At 43.0% G+C, this 20,917-nt stretch overlaps 1 protein-coding gene and 1 long non-coding RNA gene across 2 annotated transcripts in view; one reads left to right on the top strand and one right to left on the bottom strand.

The window, feature by feature from the left end:
* The first annotated feature begins 926 nt into the window (after window positions 1-926).
* On the top strand, window positions 927-18,934 carry BHMT (betaine--homocysteine S-methyltransferase). The gene is made up of 8 exons (XM_046000283.1): window positions 927-1,101; window positions 2,948-3,080; window positions 8,480-8,598; window positions 10,077-10,268; window positions 10,631-10,778; window positions 13,984-14,166; window positions 15,572-15,800; window positions 18,276-18,934. The coding sequence occupies exons 1-8, from the start codon at window positions 1,069-1,071 to the stop codon at window positions 18,460-18,462; spliced, it is 1,224 nt and encodes a 407-aa protein (XP_045856239.1). The 5' UTR covers window positions 927-1,068; the 3' UTR covers window positions 18,463-18,934.
* The window catches only part of LOC123938679, a 12,924-nt gene continuing 10,857 nt past the window's right edge, over window positions 18,851-20,917 (bottom strand). Inside the window, exon 2 of the long non-coding RNA XR_006817759.1 lies at window positions 18,851-19,311. This is a non-coding gene — a long non-coding RNA (uncharacterized LOC123938679). The remainder of the gene's footprint in view (window positions 19,312-20,917) is intronic.

Here is a 20,917-nt window from a genome sequence, read left to right as displayed (position 1 = left end):
ATTTGGGTAAAAGGTTCCAAACTCTCAAAATTTTTAGTTGTCCTCTAGAATATTTACAGTCATGCTGTACATTTTCTAAAGTAATATTTTTTATTATTTTAAAATCTATGTGTTCTCATTGTATACATATTTGGGAAAATATAGTAAAATATTTGAATAAAACAAGAGCACGCCATAAGCCCACTATCGTCAAATAACTGCTATTAACATTTCTATCTCTTTACAGTTTTTCTGATCCTATAGGCTTTTACACAGAGTTTTTGAACTGAATTTTGAAGTGGCTAAGATATATATCTCCACTATGATATATAGACGTTAGAAGTCCGTCCTGGTTAAATAATGCAAAGATATTCTTACTAGAAACTACTGCATTATTAGAAACTGCGCGTCATTTTTGGATATAAGGGCAGAAGGTCATTCGGAACATATCCACTAATTCAGAGTTCGTATCAGAGACCATTCTGTGAACGCTCCATCTGTATTCCATTATGAAACTACTCGATATATTGCCCACAGATCACACTTTATAGACTGAAATTCTTGGAGGACACAATCTCATTCAGTAACCTTGTATCCTGGTCTTTGACAAATATTTATGCATTAATAGAATTCTTAGGGGGCTCCTCCGGTGTCTTAAGTGGGTAAAGGTGCAAGAGCCTGGGCAAGAAATAAATCAGGGTCGGGACCCCTCTAAGCGGTGGGAGGGGGCGAGGGCGGAGAATGGGAGGGACCCTGCACAGGTAAGGTAGAAACCTGAGCGAGGGGCAACCTCATTATTATTTTTTCTTATTTTACTTTGTGTGTTCACCGATTTGAGATAACAGTCTCGATCATCTCCGCAGGGCAAGTTTCCAACTAATCCCCGGCCTCAATAAAAAAAAGTCGGGGAGGCGTGTTTCCTAAGCGAGGCCCGTGTTGGCCGCGGCAAGGCTGGGGAAACCCACCCCGCGCCCAGCGCACGGTATAAAGAGCCTGGCCGCTACAGTGGGGCAGCTCCAAGCTACGCGCGGGGTACACTCCCCTCGTCGGTCCGCATCCGTGCCTAGCAGCCATCTGGACACCTCGAAGATGGCACCCGTTGGGGGCAAAAAGGCCAAGAGGGTGAGTCTGCGGGGCACCTAAGGGCGTTCTGCATCCCAGCGGGGGCTCTGAGTCTGGGCCCACCAGCCCCACACCCCAGCCTCAGGAAGCGCAGAGGGGTCCTCGGAGCCCGGCTGTGACCAGAAGGTGCTCTCAGTACTTCTCCGGCAGGCTCCCAAGGTGACTCTGAGCTCCCCCCCAATGCCCCTGCCCATATCCCCAGCGCGCCCTAGAACTACGTGACCGCGGACTCGAGGACACCCCCGGAACTCCGCAACTCCCAACATCTCCTGAGTCCAGCACCCCAACACCACAGCACTCCCCCAGAAGTGCGGCTCCTAGACCCAAACGCACGACTTTTCTCCCCTACAGCGGTGGGACTAGGGGGTTCCTTAGGGCGCGCCCTAGCCACCCCGCGTCTATGCTCGCACGGCGGTGCGCGCCCCTCTGCGCCATCCACCGGCCGGCCAGAGAGGCGCGCGGCCCGGGGTCCGACAGTTTCCTGCCCGCGCCCGGACGGGTGCAGCGGAGTCCCGGGGCTGCCTCCCTGTCCGGTTCTTGGGTGCAGGCGACCCAGTCCCGCCGCAGCTCCAAGGCTCACGCGTTGGCTGGGCCATGGTAAGTTTTTACCCCCAGCTTGGCTTCTGCGATCACAACAAAATGTACCATTCTGCCTCGGAAAACAAAACAGAACAAAAACGGATAGAGAGGCTCTAAGATACTGAGTAAGGGCTGTTAGTAAGATTTAAAAACCAAAAACCCAGCAGCTCCAACACCTGATTAATGACACTCCTCTCTCTTCCCTAGCTGGGATTAATGTCCGGACTGTCGGCCTTCATCTAGATTGGGAGGTGGGAGGATGATAGATGCATGGCGCAGACAGACGAAGCGACTTCAGGACTATGGCTGGGCTGGTGGGAAAAGAGGCAAGGGAGGAGGAAATATACTTGATCCCGGGGTATCAAAGTGCCCCCCCCCCCCGGCTGACAGAGGCCCCCAGGGAGACAGCCGGGGATCAAGGACAACCGTAAGGACCGCTTACCAACAGAATAAGACTAGCTTTCACCATTTTAAGAATGTGTGCCCAAGTATTCATTTGAGGCTTTACAATTAAACCTTTCTTTTAATTCTTCTGTACATATTTCTTCAACGGTAGCATTCTTCCACCATATTCTTCAAAATACTTTAATGTGTTCTGGGGCGCTTGGGTGGCTGAGTTGGTGAAGCTTCCCGCTCTTGATTTTGGCTCAGGTCATGACCTCAGGATTATGAGATTAAACCCCATATGGGGCTCTGCATTGGATGAGGAGCTTGCTTAGGATTCTTTCTTTCCTTTTCCCTCTATCCCTCCCTGCTCATGCTCCTTCTAAATAGATAGATGACCGACAGATGGATAAATACATTAAAAAATCTTTTTTTTTTAAATATTTATCCGACAGAGAGAGATCACAAGTAGGCAGAGAGGCAGGCAGAGACAGAGGAAAGCAGGCTGCTTGCTGAGCAGAGAGCCCGATGCGGGGCTCGATCCCAGGACTCTGGGATCATGACCTGAGCTGAAGGCAGAGGCTTTAACCCATTGAGCCACCCAGGCGCCCCGCATTAAAAAATCTTTTTAAAAAAATCAAAATAAAAGATAAAATTTTTAAATTCTTTGATGTGTTCTGAAAGACCCTCACCCCCAGCACATGTATACACATATTTTCATTATGTGAGCATTCTGATTGTTTGCCTTATAGTCATGAATTTATAAATACATGTACTTTCTGAGAATTCTAAGGAAATCATTCTTTCCAAGAATATGATAACCAAAGTACTAAAAATAGAAAATTGTTTTCAAAACTCAAGTAACTCCTTTCTATAATTTTAGGGCATCCTAGAACGTTTAAACTCTGGAGAAGTTGTGATTGGAGATGGAGGGTTTGTCTTCGCACTGGAGAAGAGGGGCTATGTGAAGGCAGGCCCCTGGACCCCAGAGGCTGCTGTGGAACACCCAGAAGCAGGTTGGTGCATAGCTCTCTTCTAAGTTCTCATAAAAGAGCACTGCAATGACCAGTCTAGGAGCATACCATCAAACAGATCCATTTACGGTACATTTCCCAACATTTATTATTGCCTGCTGGGCACTGTGGTAGGTATGTAAGGACAGATTCACACACTGAATGACCACAGTGGTCCTCCTTGTTGCTATCACCTATATTTACCTCTTGGTTCCTGCCCTTCACTTTAGGTGAGTCTAGAAAAGCTGCCTCACTGCCTTCCTCTTTGCTCCTCCCTCCCTTACCTCTCTGGGTGACCTCAATACTCATGCAGATGGTCTATCTAGGACTCTTCCTGTCAGTGCCTTAATCTCCTCCTCATCTCCAACTCTATTTGTCCTCCATCCTTCACCTCAGCAACACACTCCTAGACCTTGCCATCACCACTGTCTACTCCTGAAATCTCAATTACAAAGACCCCACTCTGACAACCACCTTCTATCTTTTCCGCTCACTCTAATTCTCCCACTCCTCAACCTCATCAATATTTTCAGTCCTTCATCCCTTCCATGTTAGCACTTCTAATCCATTCTCTCCCCATGTGTTCATCATCCATCCTTACCTACAGTAACAATCACTTCTGGTAGGTATGCTCTCCTCCACTGTATATTTGCCAACTAGTTAAATCCATTGTATACTCGTCCTATCCTATTTAAATTCAACTGTCTACCTACCTTGTACCTGTACCCACACAGTCTATTCTCACTTCACTTTTTTGACCACAAATCTTTTATGGCAAAGTACCAAGAGGGATTCTGAGATGTCACATGAGGGAGATAATGCTGTCTTACAAGGTTTTTATCAGCCTAAACCAAGTAGGAAGCATTACCCTTTAAAGGAAGAAATGGGCCACTTCTGCAGGCCCAGAGAGTTCAAGGGGGATCTAGGTTTGTTTTTTTTTTTTTAAAGATTTTATTTATTTATTTGACAGACAGAGATCACAAGTAGGCAGAGAGGCAGGCAGAGAGAGAGGAGGAAGCAGGCTCCCCGCTGAGCAGAGAGCCCGATGTGGGGCTCGATCCCAGGACCCTGGGATCATGACCCGAGCTGAAGGCAGCGGCTTTAACCCACTGAGCCACCCAGGCGCCCGGGATCTAGGTTTTTGAGGTTCATAAGTGACTCCACCTATATGTCTTCATCCCAATCTCAGGGACCCGTATCTTCCTAATCAGGCCCTGACTTTGGCAATAGAAGGCTTGCCTGGTTGAGAATTCACCCTCTCTGACTTTCTGCTCCCTGTATAATTTAGTCCGGGGCCAGATCCTCAGCGTTTTCTACTCTCTATCTACAAAAGGCGAGCTTCTTATCATGCCACCCAGGAACCCAACAGACTTTCATACTTGGCCTTAATTTGGTGATGAATCACCCTGAACCTTTCACTGTCTTTCTCTAGTACGTTAGTTGTACCCAACAATAGCCATCTGATTCTAAAGTCCTTATAATTACTACTGCCTCTGAACCTCTCAACCATCTGAGCTACTGCACCTGCTAGTACATTCCCTTCTAAGGGCATCTCATTCCAGATCACTACACATGAGTTTTTAAACAACTGTACCCCTAGAGCATGCTGGGGACTCTAACACCCATCATGAGGTAGGGGCTCATTGCCAGTTGGCCAGAAGTGGAGATTTGTGCTCAGGAGTCTTTTGTTTGTTTAAATATTTTTATTTATTTATTTGACAGAGATCACAAGTAGGCAGAGAGGCAGGCAGAGAGAGAGAGGGGTAAGTAGGCTCCCCAACTGAGCAGGGAGCCCAACATGGGTCTCAATCCCAGGACCCTGGGATCATGACCTGAGCCGAAGGCAGAGGCTTTAACCTACTGAGCCACCCAGGCACCCTGTGCTCAGGAGTTTTAATGGGAAGTGCATTTACACTGTGATGCAGTTGTTAAAGACAACAACTTGGCCAGTCCCTCAGGAAGCTCTGGATTTGGATAGGCCCTTCAGAGTAGTCCCAAATCGAGGCAAGGGAGCTGGACCTTTGCTCTCTCCCTACTAAGAGACCAAGCATTGCATCCAAACTACCAACTCTCCCCTCTCCCAGGAGAGGGTTTAGCCCTTTTCAAGGAAGTTCCCTTTGGCTGAGGGTACTTCCTAGAGACGTCTCAGCCAACAGCCATCAGTAGCCAACACTGAAAGAAGCTGACTTAGAGGAAACTGGAGAAAGTTCTTGTGAATATTACCCAAGTTGCAGAGCTGACTTTAATGTTTATTAAGGAGTGTATTTTAGTGAACTCAGTGATAAAGGACAGAAACTAACAAAGCCTATAAAGTGACAGTACAGCTTTAAGGTTAAGCAAACAGATTCTGGATCCAGACTAATTGAATGAATGAATAATTGAAAGAAATTCTGACAGCCACTAGGCTGTGTGGCCATGGGGAAATTACTCAGCCTCTCTGGGACCCAGTTTCCTCTTCTATAAAACTGAGATAATATTGACATCTACCTCATAAGATTGTTATGAGACTTAAATAAGTTATATCTATAGTCGTTAAAATACTGCCTGATGCATGTGAAACACTACAAGTAATAACTATTATTAAATCCATTGTTTCTTCTCTTGATAGTGTCTTGGTTGTAATGTATCTATTTCTGCGGGAGAAGTATAGAAATTCTGTGTCAAATCACACTAGCCCTGAATTGTATTCAAAGAGCTACAGTCACCCCATGAAGCCTGGCAAATACACACAACTTTTATATTTCCAAATAAAAGTAGAAATAATACTGTGTTCTGCCCTAGAAGAAGGAAAGAAAGAAAGAGGAAGGGAGGAAGGAAGGAAGGAAGGAAGAAAAAGAGGAAGTGAGGGGCAGGCAGGCAGGTGCAGAGGGAGGAAGGAAGGAAAGGAAAAGAGAATTCAGTAGGCTTGGGAAGCTAAAACAGCAGTCGTCTTCAAATTTTCATTGCACCAGCAGTTTATTAAAAATTATAGATTCCCAGCCTTCACTTAGAGATTTGGGTTCATTAGGTCTGTGAGTGGGTCAAGGAACCTACAAATGTATGACTGTCCCCAGGTGATAGCAAAGTGAACCATATTTTGAGAAGTGTTGCATTAAAGGGCTTTAAGGAACACAACAGAATAATTAAGATCCAAGAATGAGAATTTAAAACATATCTGGGGTTTGTTTCTTAAGGTCAGCTTGCTGGGTTAAATTCAGTGAAATATTTCTCGGGTGAAACTGGTATTAACAATAAGGTACTTTAGTGGAAACTCTGCCATGTAAATAAAATAAGACTGTGCTTTAAACAGAAGCTTCAATCTTACAAATCACCTTTTTTTAAAGTTATACATTAGAGGAGTTCAAGAGAAACTGCTCTGATACTGACTTTGACTTTCTTAATACAGAAAGCACATTTATCTCTTGGCCATCTGTTTCTTGAGTATTTTGGGCTCATTTAAGTGGACTAATTGTCCTACTAAAGTCTATGCCAAAAATTACAGTTCTTGCACCCAGTGGAATCAGCATAGAATTCAGCAAAGAATTCAGGCTTGCTGAATCTGGAGGGGCTTGGGGAATCTGAATTCTTATAATTGTCCCCAGGTGAGTCTCAGTTGGGTCACCCTTTGAGAAGCACTGCAGCTTTAAGAAGCACAGTAGAATAACCAGATCGATTAAGAGCAAGGAGTTGGGCCACTGCCCTCTGGAAAAATCTAATAAAAGGGTGTAAAATGCAGTGTAAAATATACATATGCTCAATTTGCACACCATTCCAGGGCTTTTTAACACATCCCTGGAAATCCACCCAAGGACCAGCTGGATGGACTTCCTGTTTAGAATCCATTTTCTCCTAGTGTACAAGGACCTCATCGATAGGCCCTTCACCCTGCTCCAGCCACGGCAGCTCGGTGTTTGATCCATGAAGAGGGACTCCGAATTAAAATGTCTTTCATTGGTTCTGTTGCTAATTAAAACAAGCCTGAAGCTTCCACATTAGGCACACTTTTAAGTTCTCTCTCAGAACTAGAGATTCCATGCTTAGAAACCCATTTTCTGAAATTCAGAAGCTTTCTGGCCTCACTGACTTGTTCCTTTAAAAACCACACTGAGCTTCCTATGTGCTCTGCACTCCACTAGGCCCCCAGGATGCAAACGTGCCAGACTAAAGGGCTAGGAACACCAGTGTCCTAAAAATTTCCTGGCCTCTAATGTAGTCACTCCCAGATCTTTGGCTTTGAAAAGCCAATGAAATTTCAAAATAGATTCAGGGGCTGATACAGGATTGCTGATTCCTTACTTTAGTTAATTCTCCTGATGAAAATGAACACCTGCTAAGTCTCACTAGCAAATGCTCTTTTTGCATTTTCCCAGTCACTCAGAATGGCGGTTCTCAACAAAATGTAAGATAAGAATCAGTTTCCAACTAAATAAAAGTATCTGTGGATTGGACTCCAGCATCCATTATTTTTAAAAAGCTTACAGGGTATCTAATGGGCAATCAGAGTTTAGGACCACTATTTTAGAGCAAAGGTTAATTCCTTAAATTGAATATAATTGGTTATATGGGGGGAAATGCCCCATCATATTTTCTTTAGCCAGTGAAAGCTTTGCCATTTGGTATTTATCCATGGACCTATGCTTAGGACACTTCCTCCAATTCTTATTCTACTCAATTACCAGAATTATCTTTTTTTTTTTTAAGATTTTATTTATTTGACAGACAGAGATCACAAGTAGGCAGAGAGGCAGGCAGAGAGAGAGGAGGAAGCAGGCTCCCCGCTGAGCAGAGAGCCCAATGTGGGGCTCAATCCCAGGACTCTGGGATCATGACCTGAGCCGAAGGCAGAGGCTTTAACCCACTGAGTCACCCAGGTGCCCCACCAGAATTATCTTTCAAATACACTGAGCTAATCACATCATTCATATTTTTACAAAGTACTGGTGTTTCCCCATACCTGTGGTCTGAAGCCTAGGCTCCTTGGGATGATGTGTTAGGCCATTTGTAGTCTGCAGGCCCAGTACCCCCTCTCCACCTGCATTTCCTACTAATTGTCTGATACATCCTCAACTTCAGCTGCTGAGACTACCTGCTGCACCCCCAAATGCCAAACCTATTGCTGCCTCCTCCTTTTTGTTCAGGTCCTCTGTAGGGAATCTTTTCCACACCTCTGCCCAGCAAAAACGTTAAATGATTCCTCCTCTGTGGGAGCTCCCTCTTCCTTTCACCCCACATCCATGGTAGAAATAATCTCTTCTTCATAGCAAGGGCCCCCAGATCTGCTTCTCGTCTGCTCTCGGGATGTGCAATGCCAAGCAAAGAATGTAAGCAGATATTTTCATTAGTTGTTTATCTGGCAGCCATTTGCAGGCATCATGGGTTATAAACTGATAGTCATGAATAACTTTCCTCAACCAATCTCCCAGTTCGCCAGCTTCATCGAGAGTTCCTCAGAGCTGGATCCAATGTCATGCAAACCTTCACCTTTTATGCAAGTGAAGACAAGCTGGAGAACAGGGGAAACTATGTTGCAGAGAAAATATCTGTGAGTAAAGCCGTACCTGGCATTCTTAGACGGGCACAGTAGACATACATGTCATCACCAAAGTTCTCATAGAGAAAAATGTTGAATTTTTAGATAACACAGAAATGGGATATGTGTGATACAGGATTGCTGATTTCTTACTTTGTGCATTAATTCTCCTGAAAAAAACAAACAGCTGCTATATTGCACTAGCATTTTATAAAAAAGAACATTTTCCTAGTCACTCAGAATATAGTTTTTAGATAATACAGAAATGAGATATGTGTGAATAACTCTTTTAGGTTTTAGCTGGAGTCCCCCAAATTGACAGAAAGGCATTTAATGAAGCATATCAAAGGAGAGGTAGTTAATGGTTGATGATTCTCCCAGTCATCCTAAGTTGCTGAGTGGGTATCCTGACAAATTCTTACATCCTTACAGTTTTTTAATGTGGGGCAATGTAGGGAAAGGTCAAAGACACGAGGAAGGGCACAGTGATCCTGGAACTTTCCTGACTCAGCTATAATCGCCTGTGTCATGTTCGGCAAACCATTTATCTACACCATCAAAGCGACAATTTCTCAATCCCTATAATGAAAAAGAAGCTTTTTGTTCATTTGTTTTTTAAGTGGGCTCCATGCCTAGCATGTAACCCAATACAGGGCTTGAACTCACAGATTGAGACCTGAGCTGAGATCAGGAGTCAGAGGCTTCACTGACTGAGTTCTAAAAGGCAGTCTAAAAGACCAAGTTCTAAAATTGCATGAGTCTGTGTGAGCCACAGCACTGGGGTTTATTGAAGATAAGTGTCAATTTTTAATGTCTAAGTAATTAGAAAATACCTTGTAATACATGCATCTGTTAATTAAGAAAATACATAACGATAAAAAGTCATGAATTCTGTAGTCATCTTTTTTTTTTTAAGATTTTATTTATTTATTTATTTGACAGAGAGAGATAGAGATCACTATTAGGCAGAAAGGCAGGCAGAGAGAGAGGGAAGCAGGCTCCCCGCTGAGCAGAGAGCCCAATGCCAGGCTCGATACCAGGACCCTGAGATCATGACCTGAGCTGAAGGCAGAGGCTTTAACCCACTGAGCCACCCAGGTGCCCCAATTCTGTAGTCATCTTAATCACATTTTATTCTCATTGTTCTTGAGAGAAAATAATCATCATCATCACCACTATCTGCTAAGTATTCTTCTAAGTGCCACTTAGACACTGGAAGATACCAGATCCTTTTATGTAAAGATTTTTATCCTTTCACAGAGCTTTGGTATGTAATATCCTAGATACCATCATTAGATTTATTGTTTTCATTACTATTAGTGGTGGTGTTGTTACTGCAAATTGCTCAGCTTGGTAAATTGAACTATTCTATCACTGTCATCTTCTAGAACTCTCCATGGTAACATCCAACTGAGATGTGGACATTTGAATAATAATTTGGTTTCAATTCTGCATGAAAATGTAGATACATCCTATTTCACTCATTTTAGGGGCAGAAAGTCAATGAAGCTGCTTGTGATATTGCCCGGCAAGTGGCTGATGAGGGAGACGCTTTGGTGGCAGGAGGCGTGAGTCAAACGCCTTCGTACCTCAGCTGCAAGAGTGAAATGGAAGTTAAAAAAGTATTTCAGCAACAGTTAGATGTCTTTCTGAAGAAGAATGTGGACTTCTTGATTGCTGAGGTAAACAAATATATGACCAAAGATGAGACACCGCAGCTCGTGTATTTTCTCTACCTTGTGTTTCCTGAGGAACATGTGGGATAGTTGCCAATCATGGTTAGTAAATATTTAGTTCTTAAATCTTTTTCCAGTTTAGGGCTTCTACTGAATTTGATTCAGTTAATCTAATGAAGTGTTCTTCAAACCTTTTGACTGCACTTCACAGTAATTACCCTTCTATTTCATTTTTAAAAATGCTAATGGGTCACAACTCAAAGTTTGAAGACTAGTCATTTAGTGATAATTATTATACAGTAAAATAAGTTTTCTAATCGTTTTGGGAGAAACGAGATAAAAAGTACCTTAATCTGATCTTATTTCAGTATTTTGAGCATGTTGAAGAGGCTGTGTGGGCAGTGGAAGCCTTGAAGACATCTGGGAAACCCGTGGCAGCAACCATGTGCATCGGCCCAGAGGGGGATTTGCACGGCGTGAGCCCCGGCGAGTGTGCAGTGCGCCTGGTTAAAGCAGGTGATGGTGGATTTTGACCAGTTTGCAATTAGTGAGTCTTTGAAAACTATGTACAAATACAGGCCCACCTATGAATCATTATATACTTGTTTTGTTAAAAGGAAAACCATTAATGTGCTTTCCTGGAAGTACTTATTGATAATATCACTATTGACTCCTAAAGAGAAAAAAAGTAAAATAAAGAAAAAAAAAACATACACATATACCAGTGTTCTGAAAGGGGCAACTAGACCGAAGTGTAACACCTAGAAATAGGAAGAATTTCAGTAATTCAAAAGGAGCATGAGGAAAAAGTGCGTATTATTTTAACCCTAAGTTGAGGTTTTAAGACAGTAACTTTTAAGTCAGTTGCCTTTTCTGTGGAAGTTTTCCCCTTTTCATAAATTCCTGACATACTTTGCTTTTTGTAATTGGTATAATAAATTTAAAAAACTTTTGGTATGAAATAGGGGCCATGTAATTTATCTTTTTAAGTAATTTCCATTTTTTTGTAAAGATTTTATTTGTTTATTTGACAGAGAGAGATCACAAGTAGGCAGAGAGGCAGGCAGAGAGAGAGGAGGAAGCAGGCTCCCTGTTGAGCAGAGAGCCAGATGCGGGGCTCAATCCCAGGACTCTGGGATCATGACCTGAGCTGAAGGCAGAGGCTTAACCCACTGAACCACCCAGGTGCCCAAGTAATTTCCATTCTTAACACTGGGTTTCATTTCAATAAGGGAAAACTCACAGATTGTTTTTAAAGCTGCCTCATTTTTAATGCAAGGAGTTGCTCTACGTCAGTGAAGAACCTGGCTCATTCTGTGGAACGGGGAAATTTTGACTGGCTATGTTTCATTTCTGATTTTTATCCAACTCCTGATATTTCATGAAAGTCACTTCATACTTCCATTAACAATAACAGTTAGATTTAGGAATGAAACTAAATAATCTTAACTTTTTACTGGAAATTTAAATATGGGGGTAGGGGAAGAAGCAAGTTAACTTGTTTCAAAAAGACCAGAGAAGGCTTTCATCACCCGTTGGTAACTGGCAGAGATTCTTGGCCTGCATCTAATTCTTCCCTGACCATTCCATTCAAGGTAGGTGGCCACAGTGTTTGACGTCAGCGTACCCTATTTATATTCTTTGTAGCACTTGCCACTTGCCTTATTTATCTCTTTAATGTCTGACTCATGAAACTGTAAGATCAGAGAGGGCAGAGACTATGTTTGGCTCATTGCTGAGCACCCCCATGCCTAGCACAGCACTGGGCACAAATGAACATGCCCTCCTCTCAGCAAACAAACTCTTTCTACTTATACCACACATTTGGGATATCCTCGGTCGACATTTTCTAATCTATGAGAACATTAGTAGGGTTCTGTAGTGAAATACATTTAGAAAATGCTGTGTTAGGGGTCCTGGGGTGGCACAGTCCCTTAAGCATCCAATTGTTGGTTTCGGCTCAGGTCGTGACCTCAGGGTTGTGAGATGAGAGATCCGATGTCAGTCTGAGATTCTCTCTCCTTCTCCCTCTGCTCCTCCTGCTCATGCGGTCTCTCTCTCTCTCTCTTCAAAGAAGTAAATCTTTAAAAATAAAAAAGGGGGGTGGGGGGTGAGTCTGATGATGGGTATTCAGGAGGGCATGATTGCATGGAGCACTGGGTGTTACACACAAACAGTGAATCATGGAACACAACATCAAAAACTAATGATGTACTGTGTGGTGACTAACATAACACAATAAAAAATAAAAAATAAGAGAGAAAATGCTGTATTAAACCAATTAACAGGGTTTCTCAGGGCCTTAGTGCTCACTTAAGCTGCACAGATACTAAAATTGGAACAATACAGAGAATTTCTGAGTCTTTGATATGTTTATATATACTGGTAGTCTCCAAGAAAAGGACAATTAAATAGCTACTTTCTAAATCGATCTCAGAGCCTACTTTCATGGAGCAAACCTTTGGAAGCCCTATGCTAAATTATGAAATCCTTGATGTCAGGGACTATGTCCTATGTTTTTATTTCTCTATAGCCCCTTAGAAGGACCCATATACCTAATAGACACCCAACAAGTAGCCAACCTATGATTAGTTCATTAGTGTAATGAAGTCAAGAAAGGAAAGAGAAACTCTGGCAGCAGAACATCCAAAAAAATTTTTAAAATTTTTTTAAAAAGACAAAAAAGGAGAAGAAAGAGAAAAGGTACTCAAGATCCAAGTGAAGATGTTAAGTGAGCTGTTGAATATACAAGTCTGGGACTCACGGGAAAATTCCGGCTTAAAGAGAGAAATTTGGAGAGTTCTGGATCTAGTTCATACCGAGAGCCCTGGGACTGGAAAGGAAGGAGAGGTGAAGAGACGATGGCTCACGGAGATCCTGGGACAATGAAGGATTGAAAGGTTCAGCTGTGAGCAGGGGCTCAGCACCTAACCTCCAAAGAAAGCAGCCAGCAAGGTAGGAGTAACACTCAGAGAGCATGAGAAGCCAAGAGCCGGAGAGTGTTGATGAAAGAGATGATGGTCCAGTAGGTTGAATGCTGCTGAGACATCGAGTAAGATGAGAACAGAGAAGCAACTGCTGGCCTTGCCAAGATTGAGGCCATTGGTGCTCTTGACCAAAAAAAGAAAAAAAAAAAAAAACAATTCTGAGAAATAACAGGAGGCAGGATTGGACAAAGAATGAAGGAGCAAACTGTACACCCAGCACAGCGAGGACGGCTGAGATGCTTGTCACTGAACACTGGATGCCATAACGTATGGCATCAACTTAGGGGCTCCTAGAATCTGGATTAGTGATATTAGTAAACTGGCCCAATAAAAGGAAACATTGCTCCCCAAATGAATGCTATGATAACCACAGGTGCAATCGAGCAGCTGGGAGTGTTGGAAAATTACTATATCCAAGACTGAAAAATTGACTTCTAAAATGTGGAGTTAAAAAAACTCTAATGATGAGTTTCTGGAAAAAAATGTGGGACAACCAAGTGTGCATAAATGACACTTCCATTTTAACAGATTCTTCAAAACACCTTTCACAGAGAGCCCTTGCTGCCTATTAGCAATCATCCCCACTCGAACCTAAGACAGGTTTGCAAGGAAGCAAGAACCAAAGGCTGTATTTACAATTCACTATTCCAAATAAATCTCCCTAATTAAGGGAGGAGAGCTGAGCCTACCTGTCTGATGAATCCCTAAAGCTAAACTATTCTTCCCACTTGCAGGAGCGTCCATCGTTGGCGTGAACTGCCATTTTGACCCCACAATCAGTTTACAAACAGTGAAGCTCATGAAAGAAGGCTTGGAGGCTGCCCGACTAAAAGCCCACCTGATGAGTCAGCCGTTGGCCTACCACACTCCTGACTGCAACAAACAGGGATTTATCGACCTACCAGAATTCCCCTTCGGTAAGACAGACATTTTATAAATCATCTCAGTGTCTTGATGTTGGACAGATTTCCCTATCTATAGCCATAGAGCTTTCTCATAGTAAACAAATGACAGCATGTCTCATCTCTTGCCCCCAGCTTCCCTCCCTACAGACAGCTCCTTGATTTACTGGACCACAGCAGAAGGAAAAGATAGAACCAGCAGGCAAAAAGACCTCTAAACCCTTTACCTTGTAAAAACGATGCCCTTCCAGGTGAGATGGGCAGAGATAGTGGCCCTGGTTCCAGCTTGGTTGCCAAATCATATAACCTCAGCAAAACCTGTTCTTCTAGACCTTAGTTTTCTCATCAGAAAAATTAGAAGGACAGACCAATTTATGTCTAAGACACTTTTCTCCTGTTCTGAATGTTGCTCAGATACTGTAGAGTTTTGGGGAGAAGGAGACAATACCATCCCAGGATCACTACGTAACAAATCTGAACAAAGAGACCAAGCAGATGAAGTGATGGCAGACTTGCAGTCTGGGAAAAGGGAGAAAGCATGTTTAGGAAGTATGGGTCTACCTGAAAATCAAACCAGAGAGGTCACCCGGGCCAGAGCACAGCCAGTCTGTTCCATTCTAAGGTCCTATAGTCCTAAGGTACTCTATTTTATAGGGACTCTCAAAGAAGTAAGATATTACAAAATAATCCATGCAGAAGAACCATGGAGGAATGGCAAGTCACCTGTGTTTTTGCCATAGAACAAATTATTGCAAAAATTAGTACTTTTAGACAATAAATAGTTATTATATCTCAGAGCTGCTATGGGTCATGAATTTGGGAGCAGCCTAGCTGGAGAGTTTTTGCTCAGGGTCCCTTAAAGGGTTGCTGTCCAGATATTGGTCAGGTCTGCAGTCATCTGAAGGCCTAAAGAGAGCTAGGGAATCTACTTCCAAGCTCCCTTAATTGGCTATTGGGAACAGATGTTCACTTCTTGTGGCCTCTTGTGGAGGCCTCAGTACTTTAGCTTATGGGCCTTTCCACTGTGATGCTTGAGTGTCCTCACGACATGGTAGCCATTCTAAGAGATTAAGAGAAACTGAGGCAAAAACCATGCTGCCTTGTATAACCCAGCCTCAGAAGTCACTAATGATCCCTTCTGACACATTCTATTGGTCTCTGAGACCAACCTGATATAATACGAGAGGGGACTACACAAGGGTGAGAACATCAAAGGGCACAGTTCGTTGGGAACCATCTGAAGGTTGGCTACCACAACATTTAAGACTAGATGTGTAGACACAAATTACCTAATGGTTTTTGAAAGTTAAGAATTAGGTCTTGACAACTTATTTAATTCAGCTGTTGAAAATTACAAGCATATTATGGCTGTTTATTTTGAGTAGTTTTTTAAATGAAGAATTCACTCCATTTATTATAGGACTGGAGCCCAGAGTTGCAACCAGATGGGATATACAAAAATATGCCAGAGAGGCCTACAACCTGGGGGTCAGGTACATTGGTGGGTGCTGTGGATTTGAGCCCTACCACATCCGGGCGATTGCAGAGGAGCTGGCCCCAGAAAGGGGATTTTTGCCACCAGCTTCGGAAAAGCATGGCAGCTGGGGAAGTGGTTTGGACATGCACACCAAACCGTGGATTAGAGCAAGGTAAGAACTTTTCAACTGTATCTGCCAAACCAAACTCATTTCAATTGTGAGTATGTCCAAGTGAGGTCAGAGCAAAGAATATAGCTAATTTGCTGCATGATGATACTTAATTATCCCTCTTAAATTGTTTCACAGAGATGTTTACAGAGTAACCTTATATAGTGATTCTAGAGAAGGCTTTAAGATTTAACATATAAATAATGCAGGTTGCAATGAAATGTGATTTCATGCTCTGGGAGAGTACCATGCCGCGGAAACTTCAACAACTCTGAATTAACTGGTTGTTAAGATTTAAGTTAAATGTAACAAATATTAACTAAGTGCCTGTTCTGTGCCAAGCACAGCTCTTGGAGCTGGGAAGACAGTGGTGATTAAGACAAGTCTCTGCCCTCAGAGCTTACCCTCCAGTGAGGAAGATGAACAATAAACAGACTTTACATCAGGCAACATGCAGAGCACTGGGAAAATAAATGAAGAGCCGCCTAGAGATTCGCATAGTCTACTGGGGAAAACTGTTAAGAAAGTCAGTGATTATACCTTAGTAACTGCTTTGGTAGAGGCAGAGATTTAAAAAGTAGTAAGATAATGGCTCTCTCTGCCTAACAGAAAGACGTTCTAGAAGAAGGGATCTGGGGGCTGTGTTTTGACGGGCTAACTAGCCACGAGATAAAGCAGGGGGTGAAGGAAGGATGACCACCCATGCAGAGGGAGTGGTGCACTCTGTTCAGCTGACAGTGACTCTGCCCAACTCTATCAGACTCTGCTGTGGATGCTGAGGTAGCAACAAGGCACAGCCCTGTCCCCAAGGCTTAACAGTCTAGGAGGCAGAGAGACAAACAGGGAAGTTCAAACTGGAAGAGTAAGCTCAAGTACGAAGACATGCATGGGTGCTGTGGGGTCTGAGCTAATGCCTATGGGGGCAGAAGGCAGAGGAGGGTTAGTGGAGACTTTCTAAGAGAGCAGACGACTGAGCTGAATTCTGAAGGATGAGTCAACACTGCCGGACAAGGGGAGAGCCTGTACAAAAGCACCAAGAGGTGGAAAGAGAATGGTCTACTGAGACACTGGAAGTGTGGGAATATCAGAGACAGAATTTGATAGAAGACATACCTCAGGACCAGGAGGTGGGCTTTTATTTGTTCTCATGAGCTGTGTATGACCTTAGCACACTGGAGGATCTCAAGGGGCCCAAGGCTATGTTCTCAAATTTCAATGGACATGAAACAGGGAAAGCTGTGAGGGAGGCCTTTGCCAGAACCTTATCAGATGTGATGAGGTCTGAACTAGGAGACAGTGAAATAGAGAGGAGGAGGAGGCTGGATCTGTGGGGTGAGATGTGCAGAACTGATACTGGGTTTGAGAAGAGCAGCAGCTGTGAGCTCACCTGGTTTGTGAGGAAGAGTGCCAGAAAGACTGCCAGAAAATCAGGATGGGGAGTATAGGATAGGAATGTCCCTATCCTAAACTCTTAACTCTTTTTTTTTTTTTTTTTTATTTATTGATTTGACAGACAGAGATCACAAGTAGGTGGAGAGGCAGGCAGAGAGAGGAAGGGAAGCAGGCTCCCTGCTGAGCAGAGAGCCCGATGTGGGGCTCGATCCCAGGACCCTGGGATCATGACCTGAGCCGAAGGCAGCGGCCTAATCCACTGAGCCACCCAGGCGCCCCCTAAACTCTTAACTCTTAGCTTTTGATCCCTATGCAAGTATTCTAAAAATGATTTCAGGGGTGACTGGGTGGCACAGTTGGTTGAGCATCCAACACTTTTTTTTATTAGAGAGAAAGCACAGAGGGAGAGGGAGAGGTTTCCCGCTGAGCAGAGAGCCCCACACAGGGCTTAATCCCAGGACCCTGGCATCATGACCTGAGCCAAAGGCAGACACTTCACCAACTGAGCCACCCAGGCACACCAAGCATCCAACTCTTGGTTTCCACTCAGGTCACAACCTCAGTGTCCTGAGACTGAGCCCCATGTCAGGCTCTGGGCTCAGCATGGAGTCTCCTTGAGATGCTTTTGCCCTCTTCCTCTGCCCCTCCCACTCATTCTCTCTCTCCCTCTGAAACAAATACATGTATCTTAAAAAAACAAATAAATAAAAGTTAAATTTGAAAATTTTTTTGAGGGATGCCTGAGTGGCTGAGTTAAGTGTCTGCCTTCGGCTCAGGTCATGATTCTGGGGTCCTGGGATGGAATCCCACATCATCAGGCTCCCTGCTCAGTGGGGATCCTGGTTCTCCCTCTGCCTCGGCCACTCCCCCAGCTTGTGCATGTTCATGCTCTCGAGCTCTCTCCCAAAATAAAAACAAAAAACAAAAACAAAAAACCAAAAACTTGTAGTCCAGATTAATAAAAGTATACCAATGGACATACCCTCAAAAGTCTGAAGCCAGCTCTGTGGAGGTATTCCTAGCTCAGTGACACACAGACACGGATACTCAGGAAGGAGTCCAATGTGGTGTGTTTTGTTCACCCAGGGCCAGGAAGGAATACTGGGAGAATCTTCGGATAGCCTCAGGCAGGCCATACAACCCTTCGATGTCGAAACCCGACGCCTGGGGAGTGACCAAAGGAACGGCTGAGCTGATGCAGCAGAAAGAAGCCACAACTGAGCAGCAGCTGAAAGAGCTTTTTGAAAAACAGAAATTTAAATCTGCCCAGTAGCCTCCGTGGAAGCCATTTTTGGTGACTTCTATGTGTGGGCCACAGTTCCCAGAAATAAGGAAAAGATGGTTTAAAAAGAATGCTTATGTTCATGCCAGGCTACGTATAAAATTGGTAGTAGCTAAACAAAACAGAACTACAAATAGCACTGGACAATTTAAAAAGTATATTTTAGAAATTTACTTAGAAGCAAAGTGAGAAGTAAATCTTAAACAGGTTCCCTATCCCACACATAAGGTATTAAGGAAATCACTATGGCCAGTGAAAAGTAACTCAGATATTCATTCCCACTTTAGTTAGTTTGCAGGCTAGTAAGGAGGATGAGATATGAGCTGACATGACAGTGACAGATAGAGTGCTATACGGAAGTGACTTCCAAGTTCTTTTCAACATGACCCTTAGTAAGAAACAAAAGTTTAATAACCGAGTAAAACACATACCATACAACCACTGAAATAAAATGTGTGATCCATTTTGGTATTTTTTATTCCATTCTTTTCCGTCCTATCTCACTGATAAAACATGCTGGCTGAGACCCTTCAAATGGATTTTATGACTTAATAGTTTGAAAAACACTTACGGAACACTTCAGACACGAGGACTTTGCTATTTCTTTAAGATTGTTCTTATAAAATCAGTCACACGAGACATCATCAGTATCAAAAGACCAGTGCCATCCTCTCAGCGTTCCAAAGTTGTTCTCCCTTCCCTGCTGACCCATTGTAGACCAACGTGGAGGGGAAAGAAGGCATCAGTATCTAGGCTTTGTCCATCCTGCCTCAAACAGGATCCACTTAAATACTTTCGTCAGTAAGGCTGAGGAATCGTGAGTTTGTGTTACCTTGGTAGCTTTAAAAAAAAAAAAAAAAGTGTAATTTAAAAAAAAATAGGGCTTCTCCAAACTCTGTCCAAGTTTCTAGATTGAGAACTATGATATTTTTACCTGATAAATATCTACTCTCTAATGAAAGCTCAAGCCCAAAGATGATACTGGCATAAACATGGCTACACTTAACATATGAAGAGTTCATTCTGCTTTCTACATATTCTTGGTTTAGCTGTTTCAAAATCCTAATTTCTTTAGCAGTTTGTATTTGATTCTTATTTTCATACCGTAATTTGCTTAAGCTTTACATGAAATTTATGTGCCTCGGTTTACTCATCTCAACCTTCCTACTTCGCAAGTATTTGGGTTTCAAAAGGTGAAGGCAGCAGTATTTAAGGGGAAAGAAATTTCTAGAATTTTCTTACCCAGGTAATTAGTAATCTACCCCTCATCTTCCAGTGCACAGAAATAGAGCCAAAACAGCACAGCTTTCAGAGGCCATGTGGCTGAGGGGCAATAAAAGGAGGGTAAATGAGATTTTTCTTTTACAAAGCTGCTACCTACCATATCTCACTCTCACATCAGGCTCAATATTTCACATTTCATTCATAGATAATAGAAACTTGTATTCAACTTACTCTTCTATTACTATGTAAGATGGATGCCCTTTTAATACCTTTTCAGAAGTTTATTGCCACAGAAAACATATCTTTCTACCATTCTCACATCCTCTGATTTAACCATTCTTATATCCTTCAATTTAAAAAATATTTCCTCAAAAGGACCTATAGTGGATATGTTTGAATAGAACTGTATGTCAACACTGCCTCCTAGTGGCAGATTTCCAATTTTGAAAAATTTTTTGAAATTCAACCCTTCCACCAAGTGCATTTATTTCCAGAAATCTTGTTCAAGAAAAAGAAGGCTTGTTTAATACCTAGGAGTTTCTTCAAGTTAAACAGACATTTCTGGCCAGTAAAGGTATTTTTATAGAATCAGCTAGAGGGACCCTAGAGATCAGGAGTCCAAACTCTCCCTTTTAAGGAAAAGATTCCTAAGGCAGGATGCCAAGTCAGAAAGGACTTCTTGCTAGTCCCAGACGGCCAAGAAAGATAGTTTTAGTTTGGATTGTTGGTAGAAGGACAATAGAGCCAGGACATACAGTTCACAAAGCTAAGGAGTTCATCCTCCAGCCAGGATATTAAAATCTTGGCATTACTCAGAGTCATTGTAAACTCACTAAACACATGGTGTGCGGTTCTGGCCCCATACTTTACACTGTAGCAAAGCACCTTTCAGAAGGGAAGCCATGGGAATACAGACCCACAACAGAGACAGAACTGGACAGAAAGGAACCAAAGCTTCAGTTTCCAACTTCTCCAGAGGGGGGCAGCAAGTCACCAGCAGGGAAGGCAGGAGGTGCTCTATTTTGCTTTGACCTTAAGCTATTTCATCAGAATAAACTAATATGAAATGGCAGAAATAGCTGTAGCCCTCCTTTCTGTTTTGATCAGTTTTTTCTTAAGATACATGGATCTTTGAATCCCATCCAGGACTTCACACCCAGCAAAGAAAGCCTTATATGTGCCCATTTTTCCCAGAGATCTTCCTTTTTCTCAGCTTTGAGCA

This window comes from Meles meles, chromosome 3 (assembly GCF_922984935.1).
Source record: "Meles meles chromosome 3, mMelMel3.1 paternal haplotype, whole genome shotgun sequence".
Lineage (NCBI taxonomy): Eukaryota > Metazoa > Chordata > Mammalia > Carnivora > Mustelidae > Meles > Meles meles.
This window is presented reverse-complemented; position numbering and strand designations above follow the sequence as displayed.